At 36.3% G+C, this 18,873-nt stretch overlaps 1 protein-coding gene across 1 annotated transcript in view; it reads left to right on the top strand.

Annotated features, from left to right (window-relative positions):
* MYO3B (myosin IIIB) overlaps nucleotides 1–18,873 on the top strand; it is a 129,628-nt gene that overhangs the window by 47,337 nt on the left and 63,418 nt on the right. Inside the window, exons 18-20 of the mRNA XM_034065762.1 lie at nucleotides 580–598; nucleotides 9,003–9,093; nucleotides 11,094–11,299. Coding sequence (XP_033921653.1) covers nucleotides 580–598; nucleotides 9,003–9,093; nucleotides 11,094–11,299 — 316 coding nt within the window. The remainder of the gene's footprint in view (nucleotides 1–579; nucleotides 599–9,002; nucleotides 9,094–11,093; nucleotides 11,300–18,873) is intronic.

The following is an 18,873-nucleotide window of genomic DNA, read 5'->3' as shown; positions in this document are numbered from 1 at the left end:
ACTCAGGATCAGAATTTCTCAGTTCATTATGGCATATATTTGTAACTTCAAATCATCTGAGCCAAAAAATGCATCTTTTTTGCTCCTGAAGCAATTATATATAATTAGGTTATTCCCAACTGAGCCTCACTATTATTAAGTTTTCATGATTATCAGATTCTGTTTTGTAATATGGATCAGATTTTGCAAAAACTATTTATTATTTTTATTTGCTTATTCTGAATAGGAAGTAAAGGGATTCTCTTTTCAGAATAAACATCAGTGGAAGTGTGTCTGTACTGATAATTGTATTCTAAAGACAATATTTTTATAAATATATTCTTGTGTAAAACGTGTGGTGTATGAGAAAATTGGATTCTTCGCTTTTTGTTGCACAAGATTAGCTTAAATGACTTCAGTGACTGAAAAGAATAGAGTTTTGATAGTCAGTGACCAGATTCAAATTAGTACCCAATAAAAAAGTACATATATTCATTTATAGTTGGGCTAAGAAAAGCTTAGTCTTACAATAGCAGAAGATGAAAATGCATTATGGAGATAGCAGTCTACTTCCTTAGGCTAGATAAAATGTACTGAAAGGAAAGACAGAGAAGAATCTGTGTGTGTCAAAGACATTGTCTGACTCTACCTCTTCTGGAGTGCAAGTGCTTAGCTGTGATTAGAAATGGTGTCAATGAAACATGAATGCATTGTATAATTTCTGAACATATTATACTGTATCTACATGGTGTTTCAAGTAACCCCCCTTTACCTGAACCAGAAGCATGAAATAAATTAATAAAATATATGAGGATAAGGAAAGATCTTGTACTGTGCCCTCTATACAATAGTAATATGCTTGCTACAACTTGTACAGTAAGGTGACATTGTCATTAGGCTCTTTCTCTGCAAGTCATTTGCACTTCACAAACTAGACATAACAAAGCTTAATGTAATTCTTACCTGGCATGCTCTTACTTTGGGAGGAATGACCTATTGCAGACATAACCAAAATGAGGTCATAAATACAGTGCTAATATTACTAATATTTGCTTGATATTACTTATAGAACCCATCACCTAAGAGTAATGAAGCACTGACAAACCATAAGTAACATCAGAACATCCCAGTCAGAGTGTACTTGTCCTAATTAGTATAGAAAGTCAACTGCTGAACAAATCATTTATTCAGCCAAATCACACAGTAAGTGCAAGGGGTGCAAGTGAGAAGCCAGTAATGCTGACTGATCCTTTCTGAGGTCTAGAGAGCACTTCCAAAGTCCAACCTGATAAAGAAAAAAACATTTCTTCTTTCTGTGCTATATAAATACTTGAAATACTTTCAAAACTTCTCCTCCTTGGCTTTGCATAATAGAAGAGATGCACTACCTTGACAGTATGGTCTTTCTCACTTAGATGAGATGAGGTGTTAGTGAAGAATATGTTTGCAAAGATGTGAGATCTCAGACAACTTCAAGACAAAAGGAATTTTGCTGAGCACTGGCACAGTGAGCTTAGCCGGTGAATGCATCGATTTTTGTGCTGCTACTTCTTTTTCTGTTGGAAGCTCTTGGAGCATTTCATAAACTTTAATGACTGAAACTTCTCATGCATTAATGACATTCCTAACTTTATTGAACAGAAAAACAGTGGGGCTGACTTCCCCGCTGACACAAATGAATCCCAGAGACCTTAGTCTCTGTTCTGGCAGGCATATAGGTAGGAGCCTTAATTTTTCAGATGAGCAGTCCCGTTGAACTGAAAAGGAAATGCATATGGATGAAATTAAACATGTACATGTTTAAAAGATTAATCCTAATTTCAGCCATCAACTTCTCTCTTCTCCCTCATGAATGTCTTTAAAAAAAAAAAACAAACAAACAAAAAACAAACCTAAGAAAAATTTGAGAGGGTTTTAAATTGCTTAATTGATCCATTTTATGGGGTTGCATTTAATATAGGTAATATTTCATTTGAGTCTACATGGATGTCTCTTGTATTTTCTCTGAAGTGTTAACCATATAATAGGTGTGAAGGTAGGCTTCTGAAAGGCACAGTGCAGTCTTTTAACCTTTCAACCTTTCAAGGAACCCATGGAAGTTTTAACTGGCTATGTTACTATCTAAAAACATTTGTTCTTCGAATATTGATGTTCTTCACAAAGTAGAATAACATTTAACTCTTTTTGGTGTATAAAGTAATAAATAACTTTGTAAATGAAAATCAAATGCAGGGACTGGTACCAAATGTTTACTGGTTATAAATACCATGCTAACTCTTGGTGAAACATTCCTTACTATGTAGACTAAATTCCAAACCACATTTGTTCTGTTTATTAGGTTTAATGGTTTAGACATTTTAAAGGTTGTTATTTTTCTGAACATGAACTATTCAACTAATTCATGAACTTTCGTTGGAGCATCATTTCTTCTTAGGAAGAAAATACTAACAGCATTTTTCTTCAGATTTCCTCCTATGCTGCAATTCAGTAGTTAGTAATTACATAAGAATTCACTTGATGTAAGCACTGATAAGAATTCACTCATAGAAGAAAGTAGCTAATGAATAAAATCATGATACATAAAGCATTTTGGGTTTTATAAATAGGAACTGACCACTTCTGGGTTTGTTTTTTTTTTGTTTATTTTTGGGGGAGAGGGGGTTTGCATTCATTAAAGATTTTTATTAATAAAAGTATTTATTTGTTTGCTTGGTTTGACAGATCAGAAATGTTTAGTTTAGTTTTATTTTTTCATTAAGAACCAAAGGGGGCTCAGGGATATTAATTATGAGCCCTAGAACCTAATGCCAGCAGTAAGTATGGTGAACTTTGAACAACTATCTTATCATTCTAAATTTTGTTTGATCCTTAGAGTTTTGTAAATTGTTAGTAATTTTAAATATCTGATCCAGTTTTTTTCTTCTCCCAACTCCCCTCTTTTATCCTATGTTGTGTCATCCCAGACACAATGCAGTATGTCCCCCAGTGCAGTGCCTTCAAGCTTTAGACTTGCTGATCTGAAGCCTAACCAAAACAATCTATTCCAGGTTTTCTACTTTAGCCAAAAAGGCACAAAAGTGTAATTTCTAACATGCAAAAATATCAAGTACAGCTGAAAGAATAATAAATTCACCAACTATTTGCTCATTAAAGTCCTCATTTTAAACTTAGAGATGTGCATGATTATACCTTGTGTACCATATGTGTATATAGATATACAAGATTTTCAAAATGGAGTTGCAGTTCTCACTAACCAACATGGTATAGACTAAAACAGTTTCCAAAATCAGGAACATATCTTGTGTTCTGCACTGTGATTCAGACCACCAGGTAACATATACTGTTAGATCTGGAAGTGATGTGCATGTTTTGCAGCATTGTGTCAATCCCAATGCCAGGAGCTTAAAAGATAAATACTTTTAAAAATGAATGCAGAATGTTTGAATCGCTCCAAAGAATGTCAGGGGATTGGTATTTTTCTTGTTTGGAGGAAAGTAAGAGCCAAAGTTCCTTTCAGTGTTATGTGGACACTGGATTTGTTCTGTTGCCTTATGCAATAATTACCAGCGATTAAGTGTTCTTGGTTTTCTTTCTTCCCATCCTGCCTCCTCACCAGTTATGTAATATATAGTTTAGCAAAACTGTGAAGACTGTTTAGAGATACTGGCTTTCTGTAAAGCAAACAGCCAAACACTGGAGTTGATGCAAACAAGGCACTTAGCATCTGAAAGAAGTGTTAACACTTTATTTACATTTAAATTAAAATGGACACTTATTTATGTGTTCTGGTTCTGAAAGGTGTGTGGTACATCTGCAGAGGCCTATTGTTTATTCATGCTGTAAATCCTTTGAAATGTGTTAAAATGCTTCCCACTCATTATAAAAATCCTGCCACCCATGGATTAGGGCTTTGATGTCACCAATCCTGCTTCAAAGGGTTCTTTCAATGCTATTAATCACAGTTTAGCCTCTGAAGATATAGCCAGAGAAAACATTTGGACATCTTGTGCTAGACTTGCTAAAACTTTGAAATACACAGAGTGTCTTGCATATGCACAGTCCTGTATCACTTCCTCTCTCTTCTCTGAGCCTTTATTTTAAAAAGCTATTTTGTGATGACTTTGGCTTTCTACAAGTACAGAGGAAAAACTTTAGGACACATAATACTGTACACTTAAAAAAAAAGGCACTTGTCTTTCAATTGACACTACAGTATGTTTTTGCCTGAGGAATTGAGCCAGTCTTTAAAAACCCCAAGGGACAATAAGATCGGGGATTAAGCAGGCCTGTATGTCAAGAGGTCAAAAAAGATACTGTCTTATCATTTTCTCGTCTCTTTCATTAGTTTGTGATCTTAAGATGCTGTCTAAACACTTCAGGATCCACATGATTTCATAGAAACAAGATTGTTTCTGCTGTCTTTTTCTCTTTTAAATCTTTCAATGAGTCACAGAGAAATTGATTACTAGTGATTGAGCTGTATGCCTTTGTGCTGTCGTTGTTTTCATCAGCTCAGTAGCTAAGGTCAGTGACATACCACCTTATCACTGACTTTTTCCTCCCTTTTAAATCAACACTGCAGTCTGTCATGCCCGTGCTGAATACTCTACAGGCACAATCGGTAATGGGTAGGGTGTGGAAGAAGTGTGGTTTGGTGTCTGCTATTTTTCGTGCTATTGTACAAACTGAATTTGCCACCATATAATTTTTTCCCTTCTAAGCTTCTTGAACAGTTTTTGCAGTATGTATTTCTTTGTTTTTGAACAGGTAACTTGGCACAAGCAAGAGCCAGAGTGACAGCAGCATCTAGGTCTTTGCCTCCACAGCTTAGTGCTGGGCGTATCAAGGTTAGTAGTGTTCCCTTTGAAGACAGGCAGTTGTTCATAAGATATTACAGCGAGATTATGGACTCGATGCTTAGCCGATGTAGGTACGTAGTGAGGTTCTTAGCAAATTAGAGTCTGCCTCTACATCAGAAAACATTAACTTCAGCTGGGATCACTGTTTCCAGTTCTAGCCAGGACCTTATTGTAGAATCCAGTGACAAATCAATACACTACTGAATAGTGTTCAAACTTTTCAAGTGAAATTTGTTATACTGATGGCAATACTCCTCTTTATTTCAATGAGGTCAAGGTTTTCCTCTGGCAATTTTGGGTTAGAAATAGATTTAATTAGGTAAAAATTTAATAGTGTATTTGAAAGTCTGAAAAGCAAAATGGAAAAAAACCCACGTTGTATTCCTTGTTTTAATTCCACTTGCAAATGAAAACAGCACACACAGGGATAGATGGCCAGAAAAGAATTACTCGTCAAAACTACTATTCTTTAAAAGAGCAAATATAGAATTTAAACTACACTGAATTTTGCCATAAAAGTATGGGATATAATTGCAGAAGGGTGGGATAATTTTATGGCAGTTAATAGGTTGTGTTGCCAGCTGAGTACATTTAATCTGTAAACAAAACTCCGTGACTCAAGCTCATTGCATGTACACCCCCTCCCTGCTTACCAAATAATACTGTTAGAGTTAGCTTAGTTAAGGGTTCTAGGGGGGAGTTTGTCTCCAAATCAGACAATAATAACTTTTAAAAATGAATGTGGTAACAGCAACTGTTCAAAACTTTGCAGAATTTTATGTTCTGGGTTTTCTATTTCTTTTCATTTTCTCCTGTTATTAGGAGCTCATACTCAAATGTGAATACAGTCATTCATGTCACCCAGACATCTATATGCTTCACAGTACCTGCAAATACAGATGTGGATTTCAGAGATTTATTTCTGCCCTGGTATAAACACTTCCAATGCTGAAGGACAGATTATGGCCTCTCCAATTTTCTTGTATTATGCACACATTGTCTTTCACATCCAGCTATATTCAGCAAAAGCTTTCTAAGCATGCATTTTATTGATACAGCTGGAATGGAATAGAGTAGTTCCCTTTTAGAGCTTTAGTAAACACAATCCATTACTAAGTAGTGTTTAAGTGGTTTTTACTCGCCCTTTGAATTTTTAAAGGAGCTAAAACACATGCAGCACTATTCAGAAAATGTTAATTGAAGTAGTTTTTAGCCAGAAAGAATTTCTTATTATTTCATAAAAATTAGAATTAAAACATCTTCAGGAAAAATATTTTAAATTACTGGTTTATAATTTGTTAAAAAAAATCCAAACATTGTAATTTTGTTTGGAAGTTTGGAATTTTGGGTTTTTTTTTTTAAGCTGTTTTGCTTAAAGTTGGGGTTTTTTTTTTTGGTTTTATGGTGTTTCATACCATACCAGCAGCAGGTGTGGTCAGTATGTGAAAGTAATTTCCAGTGACTTCATAAGGTGACATGATGTCGTAAATCATTCTTTTAATATTGTTTCAGAACATTATAAGCAGTTTGGGGTTTTCTTTAGTGTTGGAATAGTTTGTCTTTTTTAGTTCAAGCTATTTTCCATTTCGATTGTAATTATATAAATGTATATTGTACGTCAGTACTACTGTCATGTAAAAATGTGACTTAACTGTTGAAATATTCTTCATTTTAGTTTAAAAAGAGTAGCTGGTGAGTTAAAACACAAGATTATATCATGATGGTCTTACTTTGTTCTATCATTTTCTACCAAGCCAGTTGTGATAAAGCCTATTACCTGTTGTACATTGGATTATTGCTCTACCATAAAATTGCCTGGCTTCATAGACATGCAATGTTGTAAATTAACCAGAGGCAAAACTTGTAAAAATTCTGACAGGAAAATCTCCCTAGCTTCAGGGCGTATCAGATTTTTTCTAATGGAAACTTCAAATGTTTCTTGTCAAAAAGATTTGGAAATTGATCCTGGTCCTTGCAGATTGAACAGATCAGAGTTTACAACTCCATCCATAGGAAAAGGAATCTCATGATACTGCTTTTACCCTGATTTTCTGGGAGGGCAGGAAGAGACTACTACATCTCCTCCATGAGTGTTTCTGACCATCTGTCTTTCTGTGTGTTAACTCCCTTCCCCCTCAAAACAACCCAAAACAAAACAAAACCCCTTTGAACCCAGCAGGCTATAGTAAACCATATTTGACAAGAGTGGCATTCTGGAAGTTTGTAAGATTCTACAGGTTTGGTGAAAAAAGGCAGCTGTGAAAAGGAAATGCTTGCAGCATCCTACTGCCCAGAAGGTGCAGAGCATAAGCTCACCCTTTACTGGCCAGCAGATATTCCAGAAATGACTTGGGAGATCATGAGTGCTGAACCTCCAACAACAATATCACTAAGAGTCTCTGCTTTTGTAGACAGACAAGAATTAAATTTAGAAGCTGAAATTCATGGACATTTGGGCTTTAATGCAGTCCTCAAACTACTTGATTTTGGGTTTGATTTGCTTTTCTTTATTATTAAATTGTCTTTTAACATTTAATGTTACCAGTTACCCTGAATTTACTGCCAATATTCACTTTTATGGTTTTTGTCTTCTATTTGACCTTTACTAGAGATTTAGATATCAATTCTCAAAAAGCAGTTGTCTTGCCAAGTTAGTTATGAAACATTCCTATATCCTTCCCCATGGATGTGCCTGCTCTTCTGATTAGGTCATTAATGTTTACTTTGTCAGGTGACCTTTTAAGATGTTTGATGTTATCTCTGCTGATAAGGCATTTTTCCTGGGCTATATTAAGAGTTTTCTGTTACATTCTTAACACTGAAGTCAAACTGCATTTATTTTTTTTTCCTTACGTATTACTTGGAGATTTGTACTAGTGCATGTACACCACTCTGGGCTAGAACATCACAGATTACAAAAACATACTGAAATATTTATGATCACCTTTATGGAAATCTGTCTCCCTTTGCACCATCTGCATTCTGAATCTTGTCCTCACAAGTTTTCTTTTGATTTCTTCCCCAATACAAAATCCATTTTCTTGATCCATTACTACTTAGTGCTTCATTTCCTTTATATTTTGCATGCAGTCTCCTAAATATCTCCTGAAGGTAAGAGACACAGTTATTTTATTGAGAACTGTAATCTTTCAGCAATTACTTCTACTTTTTGTTCAGAAGAGTGGTCTTAAGTCAGTGAGTGTTGGAAATGATTGTATGGAGCAAAGTCCAGGAAGTGTAGCACAGGTGCTGACAACAGCACTATCTGGTTTATACAAATGCCACCTGGTCAGAGCAGATGGTAAACTGCCACAAAGCAAGTGAATGCTAAAATGTTGTTAATGCTCCATGCAAACAGGATGCTGGTTAATTTTCTTTAATTTTGTTGAGCTGTAATACAGCAACACAATCTGCTTGTGATTGGTAACCATGGTTATACTCATTCATAAATTCTGGTTTCATTTTGATAAGAACAGCTGTACTGACAATGTAACTAAAATATACAAGGAGTAATATGTTCACTGTCCATGTATACCCTCTAAAAATAACTCTTCTGAAATGTTGGAAAAAGCAGTATCTGCAGCTATGGCAGCTCAGCAGAGTAAGATTGCTGAAATTCTTGGCATCAAAATGTCAATTTAAAGTAATTAATGGTAACCACAGCAGCAGAAAGGAAAAGACTTACTCATTCTGAGATTTCCTACTTTGTTTGCCACTTGTTACCTGACAACATTTTTTCTCCATACATAAGCAAAATGAGTCAGCTCAATTTGCTTTCTGGTCATTACAAAAATGATAACACTTACATGTAAAATGAGACCTGATGGAGTTCATTGTAGTGGTGATAAGAGGAATGTTTTTTAGAATGCAGTTGATAAGGTATTGCATCTTGGCAGCTGCTTCATTGGCTGTTACACTATCAAAACAGAAGTGTGAAATCATTTGGAAACTTGCAGCTCTCTAAAATCATTGCATGTCCTGCATCTGTTAGAAACTGGCCTTACTTCGGATAAAGTATGCTGAAGTACATCTGAAGGAATGATCACAACAAAACTTGAACCCAGTTTCAGGGGAAAGGTGGTGGGGTGCAGGGGAGAGAAGAAAATGAGAGTGGAAGGGGGGGGGGGTGTCTGCAGTATTTTTGGAACAGCTCTAACATCTGAGTTTTGTCTTCCAGGTTGACACAATGGAGGTTATGCGGCATCCTGAAGAAACAACTAACATGAAGCGGCAGACTATGGCTTCCTATTTTAGGGTACAAAAGTTAAATTGTAAACAAACATTTTGGTGATAAGAACAATAGATATATCTAAAATATTTATGGGATTGTGAGATCAAAGAGAATAAGAACATTTTTTTATTCTGTTGTGAGGCCTTTGTAGACTCATAATTTTTCTTCTTTTCTTTTTGTTTCCTCATACTTGTATTTTTATAATTTCACCAAGTACACTGATAACAGACTCTAAAGTCTAGACTGTTTCCATCTAAAATGCTGAAGGTCTAGAACAGGCCTGTTTTCATAAACAGAAAGCAAATTTTGTGCAAATAAAATAGCTGTCATATTTTTTCACAAGCTCAGACATACCTAATTTTAAAGATTAGGATCTGTCATTTGTGCTAATAAGTGAAAACAATCCATCTTTTGGAAGTACTGTTCTAAGTCAAATGGTTGCCATTTTATCAGTAGTAATCCTGTCTGGGGTAATGTATATTCTGCATGTGTGTTTAAATCAAACAGGTAAGGAAAAGGCATTGAGAATGTTGGAACTGGAATGTTAGGAGTCAGGAATGTTTTTTTTCATGCAGTCCTTGCAGAAGGGAAAAGTTTTAGGCTGCACTTGTACCATGCAGAAAGTTCACAGTGCCGTGCTAGTCAGTGTGGGTCAAAACTTCATGCCATATAGGATTTCCAGTTTTCTTTGCTGTGCAAAACAGTGTAAGAAAAGGCATAGAAGAAGCTGAGGTATATTGAGCTGTTACCTCAGTGTGGGTACAAGGACACATTTTCAGACTTGTCTAGTAATAAAAGTATGGATTTAGAGTGCTTTTGGAAATAAATGTCATTTGTGTAGGAACCATAAGAAGTTCTTTACTGTGAGGGTGGTGAGACACTGGTTGCCAAGGAAGTTGTGAATGCTCCATCCCTGGCAGTGTTCACGGCCAGGTTGGACAGAGGCTTGCGTGACATGGTTTAGTGTGAAGTGCCCCTGCCCATGGCAGGGAGGTTGGAACTTGGTGATCTTAAGGTCCTTTCTAACCCTAACTATTCTATGATTCTATGATCAAAATTAAATTAAATTAAATTAAGTAACATAAAATAAAATGGAGTGAGGGACTGACTGTGAAAGTACAGCAGAATGTGCATGCAGCCTACAGCAAAATGACTACAGTCAACTTGAAATTGTACATGACTTCGAGATGAAGTGTATTTGCAGCAGATACTTATCATACAGTGGGTTAATGAAGTGAGGATGGAGCAGAAGTATCAGTATTCAGAGGAATAATTGCAAAAGCAGATGTATGTGATCAGATCACACTTTTTTCATTTTAGTGTAAAATGAAATGGAACAAATTGTTTTCCATGTCCAGCTTGGATAGGAAAGGAAGTAATGGGCCTACATTTCCGCAGGAAAATTTAAGTTATATGTTAAGAACTTTATAAATAGTCATGATAATGTAACACTTCAGTAGATTGCCTAGGGAGATTGTGCGGTCTATAACCTCAGTGATTCTGAAAAATGGATTAAACAGGGATGTGCTTGAAATGGTAAAGATAGATCTGCAGTTCTCTGTGGGCAGAGGACTGAACTGATGACTTCTTTTAATACTTCCCCTATAGTTTTCTGCAAATTTCTGTGAATTGCATGTTTCACAGTAAAGCTTGTTCTTGGGGATATTTGGTCGAATGTGCCCACAGTAGAGAGTTATAGTTGGGGCATTTTTCAGTTTAATTATTTTTTTATTAATATGGGCCCTCTTCAGCTACAGGAATGTGGTATAAGGAGAAAGAGGAAGGTGTTAGAAGTAAGAAATAAGGAGTAGGAATTTCATTTTTTTTTTTTACAATTGAAAACTTCAGTAGTTTCTGGGTTTTAACCAAAAGCTTAAAAATTAATAAATTGACAATGCAGATTAACATGAGAGATTAAAGTATAATCAAGCATTACATCCTGTTTACAAGTACATCTGTCCTGCTGAGTAGATGCATTGCAGTTTTTTGTCAAATGTCTGCATCTTTTTTATTTTCCTCACTAGTATTCCCTCATGGATCTTTTATCCAAAATGGTTGTTGGACAGCCTCACTTTGTTCGCTGCATTAAACCTAATGATGATCGAGAAGCACTGATGTTTTCTCATGAGAGAGTTCTACTGCAGCTACGATACACTGGAATTCTGGAAACTGTCAAAATACGTCAAAAAGGGTATTCTCATCGGATCCTCTTTGATGAGTTTGTGAAAAGGTAAGACTTCTATAATGCAGCAGGTTTAAAACTCCATTCAATAAAATATATTCTATGTTTAAGTACAGAAAGTTCTACAAACATAGCTTTATGCATGTATAGTTGGATTCTCTAATGAGAGTAGTGACTATCAGAGATAAAGTCTACAAGAAATGCCTGAGCTCTAATGGAGAAAAGTCAATGAGAGATGAGCAGTGAGTACCTAGTATTCAGCAGCAAGCCTGTGTCTGTGGTTCCCTCAATAATGCCAACAAGTGGAAATTATGCGTCATGCTGAGATTATGCAAGGATTTGGAAGGTCAGTGACCTTCAGCCATTGTATGAAGAATGTGTATGTGCTTAAGAATGAACTGATACAAAAGCTTTAGATTCCTCATTATAGTTTCATAGCCTCATAGTCATTTATATTGGAGATATCATGAATTATAACCAGATCTCTGTCCACCTGAACCCTTGTCATGGCTATTTTTATTGGCTCTAATACAGTTCTCAATCTCAAAAAGTTATAAATCTGATTCAGGAAATGCTATTACCTTTATGATGGCAATATATTTATATGATCATTATGGTTTCCTCTAAATTTAAAATAGGGTTTTGTGTAGTATTTACTGTCTTCCAGTCTGTAGGATTAATAATTCAATAATAGAGCAGAAGCAGTACTGTTAAGCAATCAACTACTCAACAGTAGGAACAAGTAGTGAATGGTAAAATCAAGCATTTAGTAATACATGCTGAACTGAAGGTTGCTCATCTATATGATATAAACTTCATAAATTTACTAAAAGTGAGTAATTTATAGAATGCTAGAGGGAAGGAGCTGACTATGGTTTTGAGAGAGACACAGTTTCACAGGCCTTTCTAAAACCTGGAGATTAGGTAAATTTACACATGTAAATCAATTTGCGCTTGGAAATTTGTGGTCCTTGCATTCAAGACATTGAATGATAAACCATAGGTTAATCAATTAATTCTGAAAAATTCTGAAAACTTCTGATTTATGTTAGTATGACAAATGAGTATGCAATAGGAAAACACTAGAGAGATAATCCAAGGAAGGATAATGAACGTGTTAATTTGTCCATCAAAGCCATTTAACATCCAGGCATGATCTCCTCCAAACTATTTTGTGTTACATGACTAATTTTAGTAAGGTCACACCATTTAAAGCAGATTTTGCAAAGAGATCAAATTTTGTGATCACTAACACATCTTTACAACATCCTGAAGAGGCTGAAGGCAGAATTATTAACCTTAACTTTTATCTGGGTTACACAGAAGTGAACTAACTCCACTGAAATTAGTGTAAATTGAGAGAAAATTAGGCATCCCTCATATCAACAGATTCTTTTAAAAAGTGCACTAAATTTGAGTAAAACCTTTAAAAGTAATGGTAATGAAAGCAGTGCTCACTGTAGCTTTCCATTCCTGCAGATAAGGGCATCTTGTCAGATACACCCCAAGTTTTTAGCCCAACTTGATGTAATGCATTCAGGAAAAAAAAAAATCAACATGGCAAGAGAAGTGAGTGTGTGTGGGGAGATTTTGCAATTTGCCCAACAGCACAGAAGACTTCCTGAGTTCAGAATATAAAGCGGGGGGGGGGGGGGGGGGGGGGGGGGGGGGGGGGTTGGGTTGCTGAGGGAGGGAAGCAGGAGAGGGTATGTTCTTGCTCCTTTTTTCACTTCATGCTTTATTTTTAATCACATTCTATTCTATTTTGCTGGGGGGGGGAAGGGCAGGGAATACAATGCTTAAAAAAGCTATCAGTGGAACAAGAAACATTTTTCTTCAACTTACAGCCATGACTAGTCAAGTGTTTTTAGGAACTAAGTAGTTGAATACATAAAAATGTTTGAGAAAACAGGTCAAATGCTAAACAGATTGGCACTTCTTTGTTCATAATCAAAAAGACATTAAGCAAGTATGAACAAGAGTTTCAAAATGTCAGTAAACGTGAGGATATCAAAGATTTTCTAAGCCAGCAAGTTAATTGGTATTTTGATCCTTTTGAGCAACTGAACAACAAAATGGATGAGCCAGCACTTTTTCTCTCTTGATGTTATTAAACAAATAGGTGTGCTTCTTATCTGCCTGTTCAATAATGCTGTTTTGTAAACTCTTAGCAGGAAATATGAGGACAAAACAATCAAAGGCAGGGAACAGAACCATTGAGGGTTTATCAGGTGAGAGGTAAACAAAAGATAAAGCTCTGTCTAATGTTACTCTTTACTGTCTTCTGTTTTCAAATAGAACACATTATTTCTGTGTCGCAAACCTGGAAGTAGTTTATTGGGTTAAAAAACAGATGGTGAGGAAAGGACTTAATTGTAACTCATTCACACAGTGTCTCTTCAGCCAAGTATAGAAACATCTGTTTTATGTGTATAAATACACATATTCTCTTACATAAAGTAGAAAAATGTGATCTGCTGCCCCTGTAAATACTGTAGAGCTGTTAAGTGTTAGGCACTTCCATCTCCATTGGCCTTGTCTCATGCCCCATGCCATCATGTGTCTGTCTTACTTGTTTGCCTTGAAGCAGCAAGGTTCGTTTCTCAGGCAGCAGCTATCCTAGGTTTCAGACACAGGTTATCAATTGTATCAGCAACCAGGTGTGCTTGGCTCGTGGAGCTGCATAGCAAGCATACACTGCATAGCAGCTAATGGAAATGTGCTTTCTAGGCAGGACCTATACCAAAAGTCCAACTGAATGGGACGCTCCTTACTATATCCAAGTACCCAGGCCACTGAAGCTTCACGACATGTTGTGGTATGCAGGTCTGTCCTCACCACATATCCACCAGCTGTGTACACCTTTTATGTAATGTGGCATATACTGTACCAGAATAAAAGACAAGGGACTTGAGAGTCTAATGGTGCTAAATGCTGTCAAGATTGAAGTGCCTCATAAGCATATAGGAATGTGTGGAGAAGTTTGTACAAGTTTCGTTTAAGGATTGCCTTTTTTCTTCTTCTCTGTCTGTTAATGTTCTGCATTATAGTTCTTTGTACTGCATTAGAATACAGGATACACTTTTCCTGGAAGTGCTCCCCTTCTCCACTTTAGCTAGATGATGTTAGTCAGCTCATATGCTCATGGCAATACCAATGCTATTACTGTAATAGGAATCCCAGCAAGTACTTTTTCAATCTCACAGTGCAAATTTGCATAAGGTCACTGCTGGTAGGCCTGGTACACGCAGTCTGTGAGCCATCAGTGTTACATTTCTCATGACCATATACAGTCTCATATTGAACTTAACGAGTCACATTCTGCATTGAGTGGAATAAAAACTGGTCAAATACTGCAAAATCTTGTAAAATGTTACCTCAATACATGCTTTCTTCTAGCACCGAAAATTCAGTGGTGATAGACGTGTTTACTATTCACAATAAGAGAAGCACCTAATTAAATTACAAGTCAACAGGTTTGCTACAGAGAAAAGAAATTATATCTTTTAAAAGGATGAACATTTATGAGGGCATGTAGTGATGGGACAAGGGGTAGTGTCTTTGAACTGAAAGAGGGGAAATTTACACTAGATATTAGGAAGAAATTCTTCACTATGAGGAAGGTGAGGCACTGGAACAGGTTGCCCAGAGAAGTTTTGGATGCCCCAACCTGGAAGCATCCAAGGCCAGGATGGATGGTGCTTTGAACAACCTGATCTAGTGACAGGTGTCCCTGCTCATGGCAGGGGGGTTGGAACTAGGTGAACTTTTACGGTCACTTTCAACCCAAACCGTGCAAGCTTACTGTTAACATTGGGTTTGCACTGTACCAAAGTCCCTAAGCAATTTCTGGAAACAAAATTATAACATCCCCTATATTTTGATATTTAATATTATCCATGGAAATGTTTCTTATTTGTTTCAGTGGCTTTAAGATTACTTCAGATCTTTTTATTGTTCCTGTAACTACTGTAACTTCAACATATCCTTTCTAGATTCTTGTCAGTCACAGAGCACTGGTAAAGGATTCAGGATGGAGAAGACAGAAAGCCTCTAGGAGTGAAAAGTCTGCTAACCACTTATGAATTGTATATGCAGAATTGACCAAATTATGCCTTTCTGAGAGTATTTCTGTGATTCTGTATTTATCTGATGCAGCATAAGCATTAGGTATCCGTTACTGAATTTCATGGAATCATAGAATCATAGAATAGTTAGGGTTGGAAAGGACCTTAAGATCATCTAGTTCCAACCCCCCTGCCATGGGCAGGGACACCTCACACTAAACCATATCACCCAAGGCTTCATCCAACCTGGCCTTGAATTCAACAGTATCCTTGATGTTTTTTGACTTTTCATTTAATTTTTTTCATTCATACTCTCAATATAGAGTCAAATGCGATTAGTTGTATGAGCTCAAATGTGCAAGGTTCTAGAAGAGATGATATATGACCCATACAAATTAGGAATTTTTAAAAGTTATTTAATGGCTTTTCAGTACTAAAAACATTGGGGGGGTTTAAACTTTCCTACTCTCAGGCTGAGAAGGAAAAAACTTCTTTTGGAATGTTAAGAATCTCGCTGCTATTGCTGGGGGTCTGGTTAAAAAGGGATTTTGCCCTCTTGTACCTCATGCTTTTCACGTATTATCCATTCTCCACCTTCGGCAAGTATATTTTAGTACAAAGATTTGCTTTAAAGAGCAAAAGGGTTAATCATTACTTTTTTTGAGTAAATTGAGTAAAAGTAGAATTGATGCTGCCTTTGAGTCTGGAATGCGAAGCAATTTCAGTAAGAGAGACTGGTGTAATAGTTAATAGTGCTATTTAAATACATTTATTGAATAGCTCCACAGTTCACCATTTAAGGAAAGAAGAGAAATTGAACCATTTGTTTACAATCAGTATATCTAATCTAAAACTACCAAAGCTAAAATGCCTTGGCCATAATCACATAGTTAATTCACAGCATCATTCTGAAGTTTTCTGTATCTTGCATGTCTTTAATGTTTAACCTTAACTCTGCATGTCCTAGTTTTGCAATTGTTGATCTGGGGATAAATTCAGATTTCAACTATTTTGTTTTATGCCTAATGACTACTAAGTACAGTGAATCCCATTTTTATGTTTGTCTAGAATACTGTTTGTGTCCAAGAAGATAGTTTGTATTATAGTGTAAGAATCACTAGTTAAGAAATACATAATTCCAGAGATTCATCAGCTCTGAGAAATCAGTTCTTTTGAGGGTAAATTATTTTTCTCTTACAAGTCTTACTGCCACTGAGAATCTGATTAGTCAAGTACTCTTAGGAAACACGTAGATGAGTATTTGTCACACCTAGAAGCACAGTTTGTAACCCAAGAAAATAACCTGGTTTTGCACAGTTGTGTGCATGTTTATGAGTGCATGAAGGATCAAGGGCCTAGAGCACATGTCTTATGAGGAACAGCTGAGGGAACTGGTATTGTTTTGTTTGAAAAAGAGAAGGCTCAGGAGGGATTGTATCACTCTCTACAACTACCTGAAGGAAGAGTAGGGCAAGGTGAGTCTTAGCCTCTTCTTCCAAGTAACAAGTGATAGAAGAAGAGGTGACGGCCTCAGGCTGTGCCAGGGGAGGTTTAGACTGAATATTAGGAAAAATTTGATAAAGGATTTGATAAGAAAAGAAGATGTTTTATGGGATTTTTCTGAGTAGCAAAAGCAACTACATTCTAGATCATGAAGGAGAGCTAATGGTGAAAGTACTACATTTGAAAGATACTGAATTTAGTCATAAACAAAGGTGGTGTGATAAGACGTGGGGATCGCATAGCTTAAAAATACTCTTTAGTCAGGTATATGTCACAAATAAGAAATCAACTTCTCAGCAGCTAGAATGTCATTGATAAAATAGGAAGATTTAAAAATTATGAGATCCTCCTTGACTATTTTATCGCATCAGTGCCATCTAAAAACTCTTCTGTTGTTTTAAAATTCCCAACTACAGCATGCCTTAAAAGATGTATGACAACCAGAAAACTGGTACGATCACTCACTTGAATCGTTCTTTCCTTCTAAGGAAAGGAACTGCTTAAGTTACATACATGTGTAAATAACAAGGCTGTCTGAACTGGCTTTTGAAGCAAACAGCAATTTACTATTGGTGCATTTTCCCTGATGTATCTGTCAAATTATTTGTTGAAATTGCATGCTAGCACAAATTGTGATATGTATATTTGAAAGCTGAAGCTTGTTATTGTAACTCATAATACCATTAGTCTTGCGAAAACTCACATTCTTAAATTCAGTCATAAGTTGGAGGAAACATACCTTTTTCTTTTTAATACACCATGTTTCTCCATACCTACTCAGTGGTATGACTCTTAGTATTTTGGAAGACTTGGCTAAAGAATTTGCCGTATCCTGTTGAGAAAGTTACTGCCTTAAAAAATAACTCAGTGGTACATAATTTCCTATCATTATTCAGAGTGGGCAACATATCCAGTTGGTGAATAGCTATGTCTTGTTCCAGGACTGATTCCAGTGCTTCTGCCTTCAGATGTCATTTTGTTCCCCTTTGATCTTTATTGACTATTTCAGTGACTCTTTTTTTTCTTTCTTGTGACAACTGGAGCTAATATCTAGAGATTAACTGGAACTAATATTTAAAAATCATGTTCTCCTGATTAAATAAAAAAATTAATGTCTTGCACTATTCCATTCTTTATAATTGGCTCTTCATATTTTGTTGAGTATGAGGCAGGATATTTTCTTACCCCTATGTGCCTACAGAGGAATCTGTCTTTGAGGTTCACTGGTCATATTCTTCTCTTTGTTTTAAAGAACATCTGATGGCTCTTTCCCATGTTAATGATTAGGAGAATTATTTGCTCAATCTGCCATTTTCTCTAACACAAAATAGGTTAGTACCTCTAGAAGTATAATTTAATAAAAGCCAAGACAACACATAGCAGTTCAGAAATGAAAGCTGAGGTGGCAGTTGCTACAATCTAACAGTGTATTTGTGCTAAAACAACCTTCAATTTGTAAACTAACTGAAACATATTCTTGCTGTTACTTAACATATTTTTTTGCAAGTACTCATAATCATAGAATGATTTGGCTTGAAAGGGACCTTAAAAATCGTTTGGATCACTGTTCTCCACGTGGACACTGAGCCGTTGACTGCCTTTTTGGGTGTGACCATCCAGTCAATTCCTTATCCACTGAGCAGTCCATCCATTGGATCCATATCTCTCCAGTTTAGAGACAAGGATGTTGTGCAGGACGGTGTCAAGTGCTTTGCACAGGTCCAAATAGATGACAGCAGTCCCTCTTCCATTTATCCACCAACACTGTCACCCTGTCACTGTCATAGAAGGCCACCAAATTTGTCAAGCACCTTTTGCCTTTAGTGAAGTCACACTGTCTGTCAACAGTCACCTTATTGTCCATGTGCTTTAGTATAGTTTCCATGAGGATCTGCTCCATGACCTTGCCAGCCACCAAGATAATGCTGACTGCCTTGTAGTTTACCAGATCTTCCTACTTTCCCTTGTTAAGAATGGGGGCTTAGTTTCCCATTTTCTTCTCACTGCCACAGCTTCTCAAATATGGTGGATAATGGCTTGGCAAATTCATCT

The sequence above is a fragment of the Melopsittacus undulatus genome, chromosome 8 (assembly GCF_012275295.1).
Source record: "Melopsittacus undulatus isolate bMelUnd1 chromosome 8, bMelUnd1.mat.Z, whole genome shotgun sequence".
NCBI lineage: Eukaryota > Metazoa > Chordata > Aves > Psittaciformes > Psittaculidae > Melopsittacus > Melopsittacus undulatus.
The sequence above is the reverse complement of the archived record's forward strand: the minus strand, read 5'-3'. Positions and strand labels throughout refer to the sequence as shown.